The 19,798-nt window shown below is 41.6% G+C and overlaps 1 protein-coding gene across 3 annotated transcripts; it reads right to left on the bottom strand.

The window, feature by feature from the left end:
• Nucleotides 1-1,700: 1,700 nt before the first annotated feature.
• LOC117846559 (ABC transporter G family member 45) lies at nt 1,701-12,993 on the bottom strand. 3 transcript variants are annotated; one of them, XM_034727770.2, is made up of 22 exons: nt 12,823-12,993; nt 12,578-12,701; nt 9,103-9,191; nt 8,764-8,848; nt 8,463-8,619; nt 8,181-8,251; nt 8,055-8,105; nt 7,878-7,968; nt 7,369-7,670; nt 5,618-6,213; nt 5,366-5,526; nt 5,149-5,252; nt 4,907-5,066; nt 4,658-4,824; nt 4,235-4,567; nt 3,858-4,148; nt 3,559-3,642; nt 3,355-3,488; nt 3,047-3,274; nt 2,778-2,949; nt 2,447-2,701; nt 1,701-2,296 (listed from the first exon to the last, which is right to left on the bottom strand). In XM_034727770.2, the coding sequence occupies exons 1-22, from the start codon at nt 12,909-12,911 to the stop codon at nt 2,027-2,029; spliced, it is 4,014 nt and encodes a 1,337-aa protein (XP_034583661.1). In that variant the 5' UTR covers nt 12,912-12,993; the 3' UTR covers nt 1,701-2,026. The 3 variants fall into 3 exon arrangements, 2 of the variants coding, with proteins under 2 accessions (XP_034583661.1, XP_034583663.1); XM_034727772.1 differs by having other exon boundaries at nt 12,578-12,739; nt 12,823-12,961; XR_004638350.2 differs by lacking the exons at nt 1,701-2,296; nt 2,447-2,701; nt 2,778-2,949 and having other exon boundaries at nt 3,136-3,274; nt 3,355-3,478.
• Nucleotides 12,994-19,798: the final 6,805 nt, after the last annotated feature.

Here is a 19,798-nt window from a genome sequence, read left to right as displayed (position 1 = left end):
AGGACAACCTTCCATGACACTAGGGGTGTTGGAAGTCAGAGCTATGCTGCAAAGGCACTGGTAATTTCAACAAATCAAGATCTTTGGCTTTATTCAGGAGAGATTCGAGGAAATCAGCTGCTAGGGGGTGAAAGTGGATCCCCTTGTCTTACTCCTCTCCTACAGTGAAAGGTATTCCCACGTACGCCATTGAGCAAAACAAATGAAGTCCCTAAACCAAAGATGTTGTTGATCCACTGTAACCATGTATCAATGAAGCCTTCTGTTCCATGATCTAGAGCATGGTCTGGTGTTCAATTTTGTCAATGGCTTTTTCAAAGTCAAGCTTGAGGATAATAATCTCTTTTTTTAACTGATGACAGAGGTGTAGATATTCAAAAGCCTAGGGTAGGCAATCTTGAATTGTCCTTGATTGGATGAAACCATATTCGTTCTGGTGGATTATTTGCATAATCACCTTTTGAAGCCTATTGGCCAATAGCTTTGTGATTATCTTCTTAGACGTGTTTAAAAGGGATATACGTCTGAAATCTGACACTTTTCTTAGCCCATCCACTTTAGGGATCAAAGTAATATGTGAACCATTAATGCTTTGAAGGCAAAGCTGTCCAACTACCTCTAACCCACATTGGACAGCACCAGCTCTAAACAAGGTAAAACTTAATGTTGATGCAAAGTTTCATGCTGATATATATGAATCATGGTGCAACGCTGTTTGTCATCCGAGATGCTAAAGGAAGATTTGTTGCTGCTTCATGTGCATTCTTGCAACATGTTTTGAGTCCAGCAATGGCAGAGGCTATAGCAATGCGCAATGGTTTGACCCTAGCAAATAATATTGGGTGTAACACTATTTAACCAGAAACAGATGCCATGGAAATTGTTGATATATGTATGGGATAAGACCAAGTATGCAATGAAGCAACGACAGTTTTCATGGACTATGCCGAGATAGCATATAAGATAGGAAGAGTTCAATACACAAATTGTCCGAGGGAAGCAAATGGAGTAGCCCACGAAACAGCTAGATTTTGTTTTTTTTCATCAAATATATGTAATGGGTCGATGAACCCCTAGATTTATTATTAGCAAGATTGTGGATGATGTGAGTATTCTTTGATTATCAATAAAGTTGACATGATGGCTTCTCCTAAAAAAGCTACCTAATCAGGCTTTCGAGAGCGGCAACGGCAGTGGAGAGCCTAATGCACGCCCGGTTTCTTGGCTTTCCTGTGATCATGAACCACCAGTCATGTGGCAATCTTGTTGAATTCCTGAAGCTACAAAGGGATTTCTAAATTCCATGCTTATCTAGAATTAATTCTTTATCCCTAAGATATTCAGCAACACTTGTTTGTAAACTGACATGTTCCTGTTAGTGCTAACACCTACTCCCTCCATCCCAAAAAATAAATCATTCTAGAAATTTTAGGATAGATTAACAAGAAGGTAAAATGAGCTAGTTTACCCCTATTTATCAGTCATATTTGGTGCTAATTGACAGCCGCATGTTGCACATACCAAATGGGGTAAAACGACTTGTTTTTTGATAGAATTTGAATCCTAAAATGACTTGTTTTGTTGAGACGGAGGGAGTAATTGTCTGAGAATTTTAGATCCAACCAATTTGTTTTGGAAACTGCAATCAATAACCGTCGCATAGCTAGTACACTTGCAACAAACGCTGCTAATTTAGTGAGTTAGCCTTAAATCTCTATACATTTCATTTGAACTGCAGGAAAGAAGTCTTCTTTTCAATCCCAGGCATAGTGCCATCATGACTATGCTTGTAATCTTTGGTTACCGTACTATCCATTATTATTTTTTAACTATGGCTAATTGAATCATAGAGTTTGTTGAATTGCCTGTGGTACACTAATGTATTCAATACTTGCGACAAACCCCTTTTGTTCCCTTCTATCCCTTCTTATTGTGCCTTTTCACTTTGGGGCACTTATACATTATAGATACAATTGCACTGAAGCTCCACATCCTCTGCTCCATCTTCTTCATCTCTGTTAATAATCTACCTTCTCTGGAACTTAAGGTACTTGATGGCAAGACAAAACACAACACCGAAAAGTGTACTTAGTGCGATATGTAGAGTTGTAATCAAGGCAAAGTGGTCGTCTTGCAGGCCTAGGTAGTCCTTCACGAACTCACTCACTGACTGGTCTGGTTGCCCTGGAACACTGATGAACTCCATGCGGTCGCCAAGTTGAGACAACATGAGCCCATAGACAGTCCATGCTGCTGGGTCCGCCCAGTACATCCACCTCCACCAAGTTGGTATCATCTAGAAGTAGATAGTAGTGGATCATACTGTATTTACAATTTCTATTGCATTCATAACAACATTCATTATTCTGCCCAAATCCCCAAATGTATGGAGACCAACGATCCATACTAATTAAGGGATTGGAGAAGTGAAACAAAAATGAGTTACCTTTCTTGGGAGGATGAAGCCAGAGAAGCTATTCCATATCATGAAAATGAAGAAGGACAGGACAGCAGCTATCTCTTCGTTGGGTGTAAGGGCAACCACCATCATCCCGAATAGTGTAAAGTCTATGAAGCTCAGTATCATATATATAACAAACCAAAGGAACTTTGTGACAGTCAGCTCGAATCCAGCCATCGGGTACACAGTTGCTGAGAAAATGAATACTTGGATAAAAATATAAGGGATTTCAACTGCTATCTGCACAAAGAATTCAAATATGGATCCATGTTATTTTTCCTTTCCAAGTTTGATTAAGTACATTTTTTGTTTTTACCTGAGCAATGACATACGGTAAGGAGGAGTACATTCCAGAAGCTTTTTCGCGGTAGAACACGACTCTCTCCATTGCTACAGTGGGCTGCAAAGTGGCACAGTTCATGTAGCCTAGGAACAGAGCTGATGTGTATGCAGTTCCCAGTATGTTTAGCACATCCTGTTCGTCCTTGCTTTTGTGCCAAAAAGGAACAGTTTAGTTTTTTACATGGTGAAGTTCCCATTTATGAAATAAACACTGCTGACTGCTGAGGACTCTTTCTTACTTACATTGTTGAACCGACATGCCAGAAGACCATGCCAAATGTGATTGAGACACCAAATGTGCAAAACAAGCGGGCGACGTTTAATTCAGGGTTTTTCCAGAAAGAGCAATGTTGCTTCCATAAACATGCTATGCACTGTGCTTTAAAGTTTGGCCAATATCTGGGAGGAAAATGCAAATATTTCTTGCCTGCTCTTGGCTTGCTTAATTCTGCAACTAGAGCCATGTTCTCCCTGCCATTACCAATTTAATCAAGTGACGTGATTAAATATCCACTGTTTGCTTGATAACATCGTGGCTACATTTGGATTACCTATGCAGTGATGAGTTTCGGTAAATTTCAGAATAGTCCACTCCAATTGCATATTCCATGGCATGTGAACTGATGTCTAGTGCCCATGCAGCTGGGTTCTGACCTTCCTTGATTCTGGGCACTCCTGGAATGGCCTAACAAGACAGTAATTAGTTTTTGTCCCCATGTTATAAGATTGAATGTGTGACCTCAAAAATGTCTCACCTCAAAGTAGTTTATCATAGTGCTAGACAGTGGGCCTAGTGACCCACTATAAATTAGCTGACCCCCTCTATTCATAAGAAGCAGCTACAATTAATAAAAAAAACTCAATTGTTAGAGTCAAGGGGAATAATGTATAAGCGTATTTTTGTGATGAACATGGATTCGGATTTTTGCTGAGAAACTTGGTGAAATGATTATATGAATAATAGAAACTTGTGGGTAGAAATCGATTCTTTTTTTTAGAAAAAAATCAAATTCTGTTCTTGCAGGACCATATATTCTTTATACTCACGACATACCTCATCGAAAGATTCAAAAATCTCAATGCTTGGCTGATGAATTGTGCAAACTACAGTGCGCCCTGTGTTAACCGTCTTTCGTACTGTGCGCATGACAATTGCGGCAGCACGGGCATCCAAACCAGTTGTTGGCTCATCCATGAAAATTATGGAAGGGCTAGCAACTAGCTCCACCGCTATAGTAAGTCTTTTTCGTTGCTCAGCTGATAGTCCAGTTACGCCAGGAATGCCCACCATAGCACTCCTCAAGTCAGTTAGCTCTATTAGCCTCATAACCTCTTCTACAAACATCTGAAACACGGCAGGAAATATTGTGAGCCGTCCCATGGGCTGGGTCCTATTACTTATTCAAAAACAAGTTTAACTATTTTGCATACATCTCTTTTGTGTGAATTAACTTCTGAAGGCAAGCGAAGGTATGCAGAAAATTGCAGTGACTCATAGACTGTGAGGTAAGGAGAGTGTATGTCCGTCTGCTCGCAGTAACCTGAGATCCTTGAGAATGTATCTTGCCTCTTTGGGTAGCCCTCTATGTTAACTGTTCCTTCAATGTATCCTCCAGTTTTCCGTCCTGCCAATACATCAAGCAATGTTGTTTTCCCTGCACCAGTGATCCCCATCAGTGCTGTTAGCACGCCTGGCCTGAATGCACCACTAACATCACGTAATAGCTGAAGTCTCTCTTCAGTTGCTCCATGCTTTCTCATTTCCTAGCATTATTTTTGCATTTGTTAGACCAAGTGATATAGAAAAAACTGAAACTTGTATTTTTGAAAGAAGTAATAATGCAGAGACTTTACTCTTGGCATGTCGACAAAGTAGTTGATTTGACTGAACACGAAGGTTAAAGGCTGGAATGGAAGATTGCCTTGATCAGTTGGGTCTTTCGAACCTCCAACAAGTTGATCATTGTACTCGATATCCTGATTCTTTTGTGGTTTGACTTTTAGATGATGTTCTTGTGGAGCTACAAATGATTGAGAATTAGGAAAATTGTCTTGCTTACTTTGTCAAAAATTAATAGGGCCTACTTTGTTAGATGCACATACAGTTTAGGAATTCCAAAGCAAATATGCTGATGAGGTTGAAGATCAGGGAGAAGCCAAATAAAACACCAACACAGACCCAATACCAGTGCCACTCATTTATTAATCCTCGGAACTTCAAGACAGCCTCTCCAGTGGTATTAACATCTTCGAAATGAAACACCTGTCATGCCGTTGGTTCTAGCTGATAATGTGCAGAACATAATAATGTATAATAGCACTACAATATCGAGGAGGGCAGTTACCGTAGCCCATCTCCTATCAATAAATTCATTCAGAGCGACAGCATTAAGAGAATAGGTGAATGGCGAGGCCCAATAACCCCAGCGCATCCATGGTTGGAGATCATCTGACATTTAAGTTTGAAACGGAAAGCAGGTATTATTGCATCCATACCCTCAATGTAATCATAATCTCCTTGCACCGTTAGGTTGCTGAGCAATTTGATGGCTGTAATCTTACCTTTTGATATGACAAAGCCTCCAAGTATGAGCATTGCTATAAGAGCTTGAACCCCTAGCATGTTTGTCATTACCTGTGTCCTTCCTATGGATGCTATCAAGCGATAAAGACTCAATGCCATTTGATGCATCGCGAATAGTACCAGTAACTGCTGGAAAAACCTACATCAAGCATTAGGGCATTCCTTGATTAGCATTTTTCTATTTCTGAGCATTATTGCAGTATAATGGTATTTAAAAAGGCCAAAGGTACCTAATAGGTGAAGGGGCATAGCCAATGGCATAATAGGTTGAGCAGGTCCAAAGGCCTGTCTCCGTCAGTGACATGGGTAAGTTGACGAGAAAAATTGAGGTTAGGATAGCCCAGCCTGGCAATCCTAGCAGCTCCCTTTGCTTATAGAATGTTGGGAGCCTCTTTACGGTCATTGCAAGTTCTGTCATGCCATTGAAGTTTACCACAGCAACGCCGATAAAGAGGGATCCCATAAACTTATTCCCATCAATTACTGTATTATGGCTCATCTCTGTTCTAAAGAAAAGTGTTGCAAGTACAAACGCAAATAAAATGATCTGGACGGCCTTGAAAACATGAACCGGAGAATTTCTTTTTACTAGGAGTACTTCCCTCAAGAAACAAGCTTTAAAAATGTTCCATTTTGAAATGTTTTTGCTGTCAGCTGCTTCAGATGCCTTGCTGTCTTGTTTGTCATCTTTTTGGCACTGTTTGTCTTCCAGAAGTCGAGGGGGATTGTAGGCTCTGAAGTACTTTTCAAACCTTTCAATGGTGTGATATTGATACTCTCTTTCAGCACCTGCCCAATACTGCTGCTGATCCATTTTTGAGGTTACCTATCCAATGCAAATTAAGAATCAATTTTTCAATGTGATGATTTGAGAAGTTTCTTGCATTCAGTTACTTTGACGGGCCACGTTACTGTATTAGTGGGCAATAGATGATCCTACATATAACACTTTAGAATACTTAATGTGCTACTATTTGGTTGATGTTTTGAGAAAATTTCATGAATGACAACGATTTTGACATATAGAACTACAACTAATTTGATACTTGACACTAGAGAACTAAAACTATTTAGCCACTGGGTATTGTGGAGATAGTTGTGCTTTTTTGAGAAAGCTGCAGTTCTTTGAAAGGATAGACATCATAAGAAGAGTTATAAGCACCAAGAGATATCATTTTATTTCTTTTATTTATTACTTGGGCTGGATGCCAAAAGGACTCATATGTCCTTACAAACAAATAGTCAGGTAATACTTGCATATGTATATTAGATGATTTTCATGTGTACGCTATTTTTTTAAAAAAAGAATTGCAGGTGGAATTGACTAGAATGCACATGACATTGGATCTGTAATAAGTTTTTTTTTTCCCACACAAAATCTAATAACAAGTAGTGAATGAAAACAATGTTAGAACCTTGGGCTACACGTTGATCATTAATTTGATTATTGTAATTAGGAGGTCAGTGTACCCGTAAGAGGGTATGCACCAGGAGTTCAAAATAAATCCAAGAGGATCACGACGATGTTAAGATACCTCAATAAGCAAGCATGGTAACTTCTCCTTATACATTGACAAACTGGCGTCACGTTATAAAATCTCCCTTCGCTTTATAATTGAAGTCATGTAAGTCTTCTCAACTCTTATAGAAATATAAGTTTTCTACCATTTCAAGTCACTTCTATTTCTTAGTGGATGGAGGAATCTTTTTTAACTGAACTTTACTAAAAGGATCTATTTGCAAAAACCTACAGTTATATTGACATACTGCTCGACTAAGTATAATGGAAGATTTACCTAAAATCTTAATGAATATAGGGATTAATCTTCCAAAAATGACTTCCCATAATGTACTCCCTAACATTTCACAATTCTACTCAGAAAATTCATGAGTTTCTTACATAAATTAGAAATATTTTGGAAAGGTGAGAATTAAGAGTATTGATTTATGAGATGTTTAATTTTAGTTTATAATGCCTCACCTCTTGGAGGAAGTCAGCTACGTTTTTTCTACTTGGACATGTGAAGCCAATGGTGTCAAAGAAACCAACAACATTATGCCGAGGCCCATGATAAATAATACGACCCTCACATAGAAGAATAATGTCATCAAATAATTCAAACGTCTCTGGATCTGGTTGCTTTAACGAAATAACCATTGTAAGATCCATAAGATGGGTCATTTGTTGCAGAAATGTCATGATCTCAAATGTTGTAGAGCTGTCCAAGCCTGTCGATATGTCATCCATGAAGAAACATTTTGCACGACCAACTAGCATCTCCCCTGCACATTTTGAATAATTGTAGCAGAAAGTAATGGGAATAAATAAATTCATCAATCAGTGCAATTTTGTACGACCAGAAACATTACCCAGGCCTAACTCACTCATTTAAATATGATATTTTGGGTTTGATAATAAAAGTGACAAATGGGTTGGTTAAATATTAGTACTTTATTTTTGAAAAGAATGTATCACACTTAGTTACTTACCAATTGTTGTTCGCTTTTTTTGTCCCCCAGAAATTCCCCTACGGAGCGCATCCCCTACTATAGTGTCAGCGCAATCAGACAAGCCAAGAATCTGTATCCAGTCAACCTTTAAGGATCGGGGAGATATTTATGCAAGTAATGAAAAAAATTACATTCAATTATTTTTCAATATGGTACCTTAATAATATAGTTAGTTTTAAGGTTACTTCCCTCTCCGAGCTTAGTTGCCTGTAAGAAAAGCATCTTAGAAATCATCAAATGTAAACAATCTGAAGTTTACTGAACAGTACAACTAAGAAGCACCTTGGAGAATAGCTCCTGATACACTTCATTACTAGCATCCATATTTCTTTTTATTGCATCTCCCAGTTTCTCTGTATATCACAAATGCAGCATAAAAATTAGTCTGCATGGATTCATCAATTGTTTGAGGATGAATACCGTGGTTTGGGCCTCTGCTTTCCTGTTACCCTTTAAGCTTCACAAGGCAGTCATGTCATTTGACAAATGATCCATCTACCTTAGAAAATAGAAAGTATTCACTTTATTTTACCAAAAGGAATACAAGAAAGCATAATATCATACCGAATTCATTGTTTACTCCAAGCAGGTTCGAAGAGAAATTAATGATCTCTCTCACTGTCATCTCAGCGTGGTGGAGATCATGTTGGCTGACATAAGAACAAAGGTAGTGCGGTGTAGAAGGTCTTGTTTTCCCATTGTAAAAGACCTTTCCCTGCAACTATCAGAAAGAAATAACATCCAACTATTTATAATGCACACATTGTTTTTATTATCAATGCTATATATACATGTAGCACCTATTACTTGTTCTTCTATTGACACTGATTTTTCAGGACTCGAGTTGCTGCAAAATTCGATTTACCTTTAAAGAAGAACCTAATTTTCCTGCCAGTGCTCTTAAGAAGGTCGTCTTTCCTGATCCAGGTGCTCCAAGAACTAGTGTCATTCTGTGCATACAACAGGAGAAAGAACTCACTGCTGCTGCCAGGTTTATTATCAACATGGAAACTGACTGAATTCAAGGATGGCGAAATGTTCTAAACAATACTATATTCTTACTACTATCAATTTCGATAAAATAAAACACAAATATGCTTGCCTGTAAAAGATCCTACTATTTATTGCCACGCCATTTTAATGTTTATAAACTAAAAGATATTATATTTGAAATGTTAATTGATTGTGGATCATGGAAATGTACCTGGATGGTCTTAGTGTCCCACTCACTTCATTTATTATCTTCAATGTCTTCTTTTGTGCTGCACATGTGTTCAAAGAATCTACTATAGCCTGCACAAGTAAATAGCAATTTAATTTTGCACATACATATGTTTGTAAATGCCCAGGTAATTAGTTCTTTGAACTTCTAAAGTAGTTAAAGAAGCTAATGCATTTCTATTGAACTGTCATGTATAGATAACACTTCGTTCTGAGTAAAAGCCCTTGTATTCATAATATTTTCAATTTTGCTTTAGCTTGCTACAGTTTTCCACTAGTTTACCTCAATGAAAAAGTGATTCTGCTCCCTTCATCCCACCTATTCTGCCTCATGTTCCCATCAGGGTAATAAAATGTAGGAAAATAATCAAATTACTCCCCTTAAATATAAAAATTTGGATAACACCCTAAAGTATTTTATGATTCATTTTACCCCTAAACTATGTCATTTGCTCAATTTACCCTCTAATACAATTTATCTTTTTTATTTCTCCATGCACAAGTCGAGTCTTAAGTTAAAATTTTGCAAGATGATAGTACACAACATAAGACATGTTAGAAAAATACATTATCATTTTTATAATTATTTTGATAGGATAGGATATTTAACAATAAATCTATGCTTGAGATAAAAAATATATGGAATTAATGCAAAAATTCATAATATATTTTTTGACATAGATTCTGATGTCCACTGCTACCTTGCATAATGTAAATTAAAATTCAAATTGTGTATGAACAAAAAAAAAAGATAAATTGCATTATAGGTAAACTGAACAAAATAGTTTCGAGGGTTATCCAAACTTTCACTATTCTTAAGGGGAGTAAGTTGTACTTTTTCCTAAAATATAAACACAAAAATTGTTGGAGGTTTTCCACTCATTATGAGGGAGCATAGCGCCTCTTCCAGCACCCCACCCCAATTTTTCATTCCTTGATGTTGCAGCAGCCAGCAGTAGCACTCTCCTTTTATGTTCCTCATGTAATTTTGGATGCTGCGGTATATGTTTTTTCTGCAGAATTTTTTGTTTTCCAATCAAATTTGTTGCTGATGTCGTGTTCTCGATTGTTGCAATGTCTTACCTTGATATATTTTATCCTAGTTCTTTTTGCTAATTTCTACTAAAGCTTTTGTTAATTGGATGACTTTCTCGGTTAAAATTCAGCAGGTCTGAATCTGGATGTTTTTATTGGGAAACTTTTTGATGGATGACACGTGCAAATGGAACTGTTTTTGATGTATGTCAGAGGAATAATCTGCAAATTCAGCAGATTGTATGATGTATACCAGAGGAGAGTTTGTTGTAAGCATCCGGATCTATCGTCCAGGCGCTAGCTACTGCCTATTTGGAAACATAGTTTTGGGATTCAAATCCCTAGGATTTAGTACAAATTTGAATTAAATTCTAAAAATTCCTAGACCAATCCTTGTCCCATAGCATCTTCAACAGTCCCCAATAAATATTTTTCAATAAATAGTTAACGGGGATATCTCAATATCCATTTTATGGTTATTGGGAGAGTTACTTTTGCAGTCTCCCAATAATCTCATCCCAATCCAACTGCTGTATTGGGAGAGTCATAATTCCTCTTTATTTAGGGAGAGTTGGGGTGAATTATTGGGTTGTCCTGATAATTATTGGGAAAAGGGAAAAGTAAAGGGAGTCTGCCAGAGCACTATTTTTTTACCAACTCGCCCAATACGGTAGTTGGATTGGAAATTGGGGCACTGCTGGAGATGCGGGTGAGGTTGTGGCTCCTAGTATAATTGAGCTTACACGCTACAACCTTATTATGAAATGAACTGATCATGAACAATTCCTAATTGCTGGGGAAGAAAGAAAAGATCAATGTGTTAGGCACTGAATATATATCAAATGATGTTAATTGACTACTAGACGATTGATCTTTAGTACCAATCGGAAAAACTCCCTTTAGTACTAGTTGGAGCTCCCAATTGGTACTAATAAGTCCATAACTACAAGTTGATAGGCCCGGTACTAATGGTTGCGCTAGTACTGGGCCTATTCGCGGCGGGTACTAACTCGTTGGATAAAAGATCCGTTCTCCAGTAGTGCTATATGAAAATAAAATTAGACACATGGGCTGTCCACATGTGGTCCTGTTCATCAACATTAATGATGATGGTCTTTGGTTGGAATATATAGGTCCACAACACCAATATGACACTTATATGAAGCAAGCAATCAGAGACCTTGAAAGCATCTTTACATATTAGAGTTAAATTACTCCATTTCCTTATATATGGTGCGCGTGTATTCAAACTACCAACTCGTACATTGTATGGCACAATATAGGTGTCGTTTCAGTTCTTATCCAAAAAGAATTTATTATGATCATGGTTTTTTAAGAGCTATGCAATATAGTACAAGCCAAATTTGCGACCAAAGTCTATTAATGATGGAGTCCTTTTTGGAGTTGCTTATACTGAAATATACTAGTGTTCAAAAAAACTAGTATAAAAATATCAAAGGGTTAAAATTAATTGTATACAACTGAAACCTTCATCTATAGTATGGGTAGTCTATGGTATGGGTAGTATACGTGAATAGTATAGAGAGTATAAGGATATTACGGAGAATGGATATAAATAGCATCACTGTAATATTTTCGATGAAGGGTTTGCCCTCGTAAACAAGTTAAATAATAACTATGTTATTATTACTAAATTAGCCTTAAAAATGGCGGGTTAGATTATCTCTATACTATATATACCACTAAGTACTAAGTAGTAGTATAAGGCACTACGTTTCCTTCAAAAATATATAGCACGAGTGAATCATAAGCTTTATTTATACATATTTACTGTAAATTTTATACACCAATATTATTTAAAAGTGTAATTTGTTTAACCATAAAATTTTAAAATACAATGTGTTGTTTTGAAAAACCGATAAAATACCTTATGGCTGGATTGACTGAATGAAGTACTAGCTATACTACTATCTTGATTTCTCATTAGTAGATGGGCATGATTGGACTGATCTATGGATGGATCGAAGTAGACAATTTTAACAATGAAAACCAGTATACTGACTCCATTTTAATTAGTTTTACTATGTGTTTGATTTAGCAACAAAGTGAGACGAACGGGATGGTCCCTGTTTTTTTTTTAATATGGAAGGATCACATTTTATTGGGCATGGGCCATGGCCCATGGGTGGGCTCATCCTGTCGCATCCCATCTCTCATTCCATCCAAAGAAATGAGAATTTATATACGGGCCATTGCATACTTCGTCAATAACAGGCAACACATCGTTGATTTTTGTTTCATTCTAGCATAAAAAAAAGCAAATTCTTACGTATGAAATCAAGAACACCAAAAAAGTGTAATGAAATCCGTTTCATGAGACGCTGTCTCATTCTCTCTCTGTTTTTTTTTTAAAAATGGAGGCTCTGCGTCATTTTGACAAGTGCGCATAGTGTCTCAGATACCTTGGCACCGTTGAAGACAGCGTTCGGCAGTGTTGGCAGCGCCCGCCGGCCGACGTGCTCCTCCGCTTGAACGCTCACGTCCTCGAACACGACCTCCACCTTCTCCGGAGGTTCGCGTCCCAGCCTGCATGCCCCATGGCCGTTAGAGAGAGACAGAGAGCTCTGTTCATCAAAGCGAAGAGCTCTGTTCAAAATGATGCATGGCCACGACTGCACGATATCGAGCTTGCGTATGACCACCGTACCATTGCCTGGCGTCCCTAAGCATGCGAAGGAACTCTTCGTTCTCGGCGTGCGTCAATGGAGGAGCCTGCTCGCGGGCGACGGCCGCCATGGCTGGCAACCTCGATAGTTGCAAAGGCGCACAAGCTACGAGCTAGCTAGGTTTTGTAAGCAAGTACACGGATAAGAGAGTCCATCGATTGGGGGCTCGGCTGCCCATATATTTATATGCATATAGTACAAGGGAATCGCTCACTCGAGGGTAGTTTGGTAATTCAATTGTGGAAGTAAATATAGGAGTGATCATTCGTACTGAGTCAAGGATGTAGAGGTTCTATCATAAGGAACTGAGCTACGCTTAATTCGACATCCATCTATTTTCTAATCATAGACTCGGAGGAAATTATCATGTTAACCTGAAAAAAAAAGATCTAAGCATCCGTCCAACGTACCGTAGTTATAATTTATAGACTTAGACGACCAACTGTTCAATGCAATCAGATATTTTTATTGGAAAAGGGCCTCAGCCTGAAAACATATATGTAATTGTACCAGAGTCTTCACTCTTAAATAAGCACATAATGGTACCTCCGATGCAATCATAAAGGATAGTATGGGTGGCACGGAGAGTTGCTGGTGCATACTGTGCGAAGGGTAGATCAGATCATAAAGGATAGTATTGGCAAGGAGCGTGACATCAGATTATTCTGTTGGTAATGTACCAATTACATCGGGTTAGGCCAATCTCAATGCACAGTTTCATTACATTGTTATCAAAAGGCCAATCTCAGTGCACAATTTTATTGCATTATTATCAAAACTAGGAACTAAGTAATTGTGCCTATTGAGTGTCACGGGGATGAAACTCCTCTCACATATGATGAAACTTCTCCTTCTCTTTCCTCATAAAGACCTTGCCAAGTCACCAAAACTGATGATGTGGTATGGAATTTAATGCTTATGAAACTCTCCATAAAACTCTCACTGACACTGACCTTAATTGTCTGCACCTAAATGTAAACTAGCCACTAAAGAAGTCTACCTTGTTATCCAAGCAGTCCATTTCATGCATCAAAAGACGCATCAATGCTATCACTTCATCATCCAGCTCATCCTGCTTCTTGCTCCACTTGTGGTCGTCCTTGGATGCGACCACACCACCTAGGGACAAAGAACCCATAGAACAAGAGCTTGATGCCATAGCTCAAAGCACCGGTTAGGATTAGCCAAAAATCAAACTCAAATCTCCAAAACCAAATCCGCAAGCAAAAGCGTCCTTTACTTTGTCGCCCCGTGGATCAAAAGGCTGATTAAGGTTGTGTGATTGTAACGACTTAGGTTTAATCAGCCAAGCTTAATCTTAAGACAAGCCCCTAATCTATTTGACTGTCTTCTTGAGCTATATCGGCTAAAGTTCGGTTTTCAGCCCAACCTAGCGCCTTAGGAAGTGTTTATCCTTGGAACGTTGAGCAGGACACCAAGAAATTCCTTTATGAAAGTTGGAGAACGAAGTTCCTGCTACAACTTGGTTAGTTGGACCTTAATCTTTTTCGTCTCTGAAGGTTCCCAAATCTGCAGTTCCAATCCTCCCCGACCCCGGAAACCCAACAAGCCGCAGTTTTCTCTAAGTCCCAAAATCGGCGTTCCTCCAAACTTTGGATCTTTGGATCCCCAAATCCACTGCATTTTTAGACTCGGTCCAATCACAAGAGTTGGGCCTTGGTCTGAGTTCTACAACCTTTGTTAAGGCAGTAGAAGTGGTGCAGTTTGGAAATTGGGAGAGCTAGAGACTGGAAAATGGACCTAGAAGAGGGATCCCACGGATCTCACGGGTCAAGCGCACTAGAGCAAGCGTGCGCCCTATTTCAGAGCGCCGCCGCCGCGTGGCATGACCTCCCCGACAAGCGCTGCCTCGCCCAGTCGCCGACCGTGACACGATGGATTAGTTCGCCTCCTTTCCAATCACGCGCATGCAGCCCTTTTTCTGCCTCGTCTCGTCTCGCCCGCAGCCTCGCCGGCTGCGCGAGGCACCCTATCGCCGCTGCGGCCAAGGATTGGCCGCTGCCGCGCTAGTCCGCCTCGCCTCCTGCGCACATCTCCTCACCAGGATCCCCGGCCGCGCGCCCCAACACCTTCCGGCTTTTTCAACGCCCCTCAGTCGCGCTGCCCACACACGTGCCCCGCGACGATACCACCTCCGCCAACCACTGCGCTGGCAGTGACAACTCCTTTCCCCCGCCTCGCCAGTAGCGTGCCACGACTAAGCCGCTGGTCCTGCGCTTGCTAGCGTCGCCGCTCGCCCGGTCACCTCGCCTGCAGCGCCCTCGCCTGCAGTGCCCCTTCCTTCCTTCCTGCCGCACGCTAGCCGAGCCGCCCCCCCAATCCGGCGCTTGACGCGGCCAGACCCCACGCTCGACCTCGCATATCCTTCCCTCTGGCAAAACTGCACCTGCATAGCACTGTCTTCAGTGCCCGATACCGTAAGACCCTATCCCCGGAGCTCCGCTTTGCCGGCCAATGGAGGCATCGACCAATCGCCGCCACAGCAGAGCACTCCATCCTCTTCGACCTTATCCTCACGCTGCCCGAACTCTTTCTCTTCCACGCAGCTATAAAAGGGGAGTACCAGAGCCTCTATCGAAGTTCTCTTCGCCATCGTTGCCTTGCCGCATCTTCCTTTGTTTCGTGCTCAAGCGCTGTCACATAAGCTCTTTGAGGAACTCCCCCTCTCCACTCAACACCCGCCTTCCCACACCCACCAGCTGCTTGTTTCCTCCGCGTCGAGCTAGAAGCTAACTTGTTGTCCACGAGAAGCACCGCCGCCGCCAGAACATCGCCGGATCTCGCCACTGCCAAAGCCTTAGCGCCTTTCATCGTCCCGCCTGAGCTTGTTTCTTCCCGACCCCAAGACTTCGTCAGTAGGACCAAAGGTGAGCTGCCGACCTCTTTCCATCTCACCCAACCCCTCTCCATTTCGCCCGACCCCTATCTGCTTCGCATGACCCTTGTCCGCCTGGCCCGAGGGCTCGGCTGTATCTTTTTCTTTTGACCAAGGGTATCTGTGTAAAATTTTTGGGACTCCTCTGTGTTAAGTCTGAGGACCTCGGTACAGTTATTCCTTAAGTCTGAAGGTCAGATCATAAGTTTTTCCCAATCCGACTCCTCTATCTTGTTCTCTATCAACAGAAGCTTGGGATTCCACACCTTTCCTGTAGTTTTACTACAGTTTTTGGGGCTACCTCTTGCAAGAGTTGTTGAAATAACCGTCTAAGTGTTTTAACCCCTGCATTTGCATTTCCGTGTAGAGCTAAACCTCGCCGACGGCACGTACGAGCTGCACCCGGTGCCAGAAGATGGAGCTGTCGCCGAGCTACCGACCGTAGGAGCTGAAGTAGAGCAACCAGAAGATCAGTTTGCCTCCGCCCCGATCGAAGGCAAGCCCCGGAGCATCACCGAATCTTTCTAAACTTGCACATGCCTTCATTTGTATGTATGTGCATTTACGTTATAGGAGTTGTTTGAAGCCTTAGATGCATGACTCAGTTCCCTTGATCTGAACACTCGTATGATAAGCCCAAGTAGTTGCAGTGCTTAACAGGTTTCGGTAAAAGTCGAGTGATTCCCTATCACTCGCGAGTTATAGGAGTTGCTTGTTCTCTTTTGGCACCACTATAAGGACAGTGGACCAGGCAGGGCTCTGTGAACTATTTTGATGGTCGGTGGATCGTCCCGTCTGTCTACATGAATCTGTTTAAGGCCGGAAAGTGTTGGTGTTCGTGATCAAATTTTTTTTGAAAATACTAATCTCATACCTAGTATGGGATGGGGAAGCCTAGTTTATGATTGAACCTGGACGTGGGCGGTTCGATCCACTGTCTCTGGAATAGAGTTTCCCTTGCGGCCGCATGTGGTGACAAGTATGGTCATAGAACGGCAGAGGCCAGGTTTGTGGAACCTTGTACCAAGAGAAGTGGGCCCGACACGGGTTAGGGGATTGATGGGGATGGCCGACATAGGAAGCGACCGTCTGTGGTGCATGGATGTCGTGAGATTAGGTTCGCCATGCATGGTTAAGAAATTCGAATCAATTCGTCTGCCTCTGACAGTTTGAGACTGCTTGATCGCTATGCTACATTGAGTAAAGATGGAACATGATGATGATATGAACCTTGATGCTTGTTTTATACATTGTTTGGAAACTATGTTTGATTAGCATAAGTTCCAACGTAGACCGGTTAATGAACTTAGAATTGGAGCTAAAATATGGAAAGTAAGGACCTACTGTAGTTGTTTTTGGCAAAACAAACCCCCCAGCCAAAGAGCCCTGCATGTCTAGAAGTTGGTGGTGTAGTTTTCCCACAGGTCGGTTAAGTCTTGTTGAGCTTAGCAGCTCAGCCTTGCTTGTGGCACATCTTTCAGGTGAGGTTGAACCTTCTGAGTTTGCTGCTTTTGGCACTTGGCCTTCCCAGCTTCCACCTAGGTGGACGGTCAAGTAGGATCCCTCCTCGGACGATGAGGAAAGGGACCAGTGATGTCCTGATCGGCCACATCAGGGACATCCGACCCCGACGTTAACTTTCGCTGTTTTATCTTTTCGCTGCTCATGAACTTGTGAAACTCTGATTTTTGAACCAGTGCTGTAATAAATTGTTGAACTTGTTTAAGTGGATGATCTGTTGTATTCTCTAGAACCACTCACCTTCATGTGAGCTATGCTAACTCGGTCCTGTATAGTGGTTTATCGGGTTAAATCCGACAGATTGCTGAGTTAACTTGATTAAAGCATATGATTGCCTGTTAGGTGACTTAAGTGTGCTTTGGCCAAGTTAATCTGAGCGGTTCCGCCATAACTGGTACCAGAGTAGGTTTAGCAGGATAGAGAAGACAATAGATCCTCAACACTTTTCTAAATAAAATCTACAAGAAAAGTGTTGAAAAATATCATACGATCATTAAGGATGACCTTAATACGAGAGGCCCTAGGGGAATTTTGGGGTTATTTTAGGTGGCTATTATCTATTGGTTATTTTGCTAACCTCCAGCACCTCGCCACGTGTATCATACTTGTGCCGAGTTCCGCATCATGGGTGTGTGAGGGTTGATAGGGAATTCTATTCAAGGGACCCTATCATCACGGTTGTTCGCCCACGTTTATCATACGTGCGCAGGTTCCGTATATTAACTCATGCGAAGGGTGGTATGGTTCGATTCCAACGAGTCTATCATCACGGTTGTTCGCCCACATCTATTATACGTGCGCAGATTCTGCATCATGAGTATGCGAAGGGTTATATGGTCCTATTCAAGGGGGACCTATTTTCACGGTTGTTGCGCTGTCCATGCAGCGTTAAACACATGGGTACCGTTTCTATAGTGAACGGTAATGCTTGGGGACGCTTTCGTGTGTGCTGGCACGAAAGGTTCATGTGGTGGTGTTTTTCTGTAGGTACACTAACCGCGTTCGCATGAGAGAAACGATATTAGAAACCGACTAGATACTATAGGGAGTGACATAATTGTTGCCTTGCCACCGGCACTAACTACGTAAGACCAAGGCTTTTGGCAGTTATTTTGGTTGAGAGGACGATGTAGGTCGTGCGTCATGAACTAAAATCTGTAAACTCACATCCTTAAAACAACCTTGCCCTAGTGTTAAGCTCTTCTTCGCTTTAAGGATTTCTAGCTACCTTCTCAGCTCGTGCGCTGGTCACACATCTGAGTGTTTCACCCTGTCCGATTGGTTTCTCCTTAGGGGTTTCTATCTCATGCTTCTTTCGATTTTTGGTTCTAGATGGCTGCTTCCGGGCATGTGTTTCGTGGCACTGATGGCACTTCCCACTCCACATGCCTACACTTTGAGGGCTTTCCTGCTATTCTGTGGGACACCTTGAGGTGGTTTGGGTACCAGTCGCCACCTCTTTACGCGGGACGTGAGTACCAAGAGCACGGAGTGCAGCGGTGCAACGTGCAAGTGGTTATACCTCCACCCCCAGTGCAGCCCGAGTGGCCCCAGCTCGAGGTTTCGACCTATGGTCACACTCTTGAGGACGCTTGGGAGTCAGCTGCCTTGCAAGCTCTCACTCAGTTTTGCCGGCTACACCCGTTTGAGGTCCTTTTGGACCCAATTGGCTTGTTCCCCGCCAGGGATCGGATGGACCCGGCTTGGCTTGACCGAGTAAATAACATGGAGGTGTTGGTAGCCTCACACTCGCTGGTCACCATTTCTACTGCGACAAGGTCCATGTCAGCTTTGTACTGACTAGTTGAACTTCAAGGATAGGCTATGGCTGTCTTGGCTCGGATAGCTGTAGACACCCAGGAGCATTTCAACACCGCCAAGAGAGATTTGGTGGAACAGTCATATCAGCTTATCCAGAGGGGCATACATGTCTCTAACATGCAGACTAGGATTACCGAGCTAGAGGAAGAAGTGACGGACATGGAGCATGATATGGTGTTGCTCACAGAGGAAAAGCTAGGGGTCGAGATTGAGCTCGTGGTTGCTAATGCGCACTTAGCTGAGCACCATGCTGAGCTTGATGCTATCCATGCTTTGGAGGTGCAGCTGGATGAGCCGATGGTTCAGGAGGAGGAAGACCCCAAGAAAGTAGAGGGAGTCTCGAGTATGGACATTGAAGATAGCGACGCCCCTTCTCCAACGCATAGTGTTTCCCCCGTAGGCAACCTGGATGACTTTTAGGTTGAAGGCTGTAGTAAGTTGGTCTTTTGTTGTACTCCTTGACAACCTATAATTTTGGATAGTGATGTAATAGGTTAGCCTTCAGTTGAGTACTTCTCCTGTGTTAAGAAATCGGGAATGAAATGATCTTGGTGAAATCTATTCCTGTTTTCACCCTCGCTCTTGACCCCACTTCTGACCATTCGGGACACGTCTTGAATGCCAAAGTTGTGTGAGAAGTTGTGCTGTGACCACACGCAAGGTTTCCGATCTTTTGGGTCTGTCCAAAACTTGGCCGACCCAGGGTCACGAGGTCAGCT

This window comes from Setaria viridis, chromosome 2, assembly GCF_005286985.2.
Source record: "Setaria viridis chromosome 2, Setaria_viridis_v4.0, whole genome shotgun sequence".
Taxonomy (NCBI): domain Eukaryota; kingdom Viridiplantae; phylum Streptophyta; class Magnoliopsida; order Poales; family Poaceae; genus Setaria; species Setaria viridis.
Note: the sequence above shows the minus strand (reverse complement) of the source record. Positions and strands in the feature narration are given on the sequence as shown.

Excerpts from the sequence above, each read along its gene's own strand:
- LOC117846559 (XM_034727770.2), bottom strand. The coding sequence starts at position 12,911 with ATGGCGGCCGTCGCCCGCGAGCAGGCTCCTCCATTGACGCACGCCGAG. Across the intron at positions 3,489-3,558 it reads CTATGATAAACTACTTTGAG|GCCATTCCAGGAGTGCCCAG; the intron begins GTGAGACATTTT and ends CTGTCTTGTTAG. Across the intron at positions 2,950-3,046 it reads TGGCATGTCGGTTCAACAAT|CAAGGACGAACAGGATGTGC; the intron begins GTAAGTAAGAAA and ends TTGGCACAAAAG.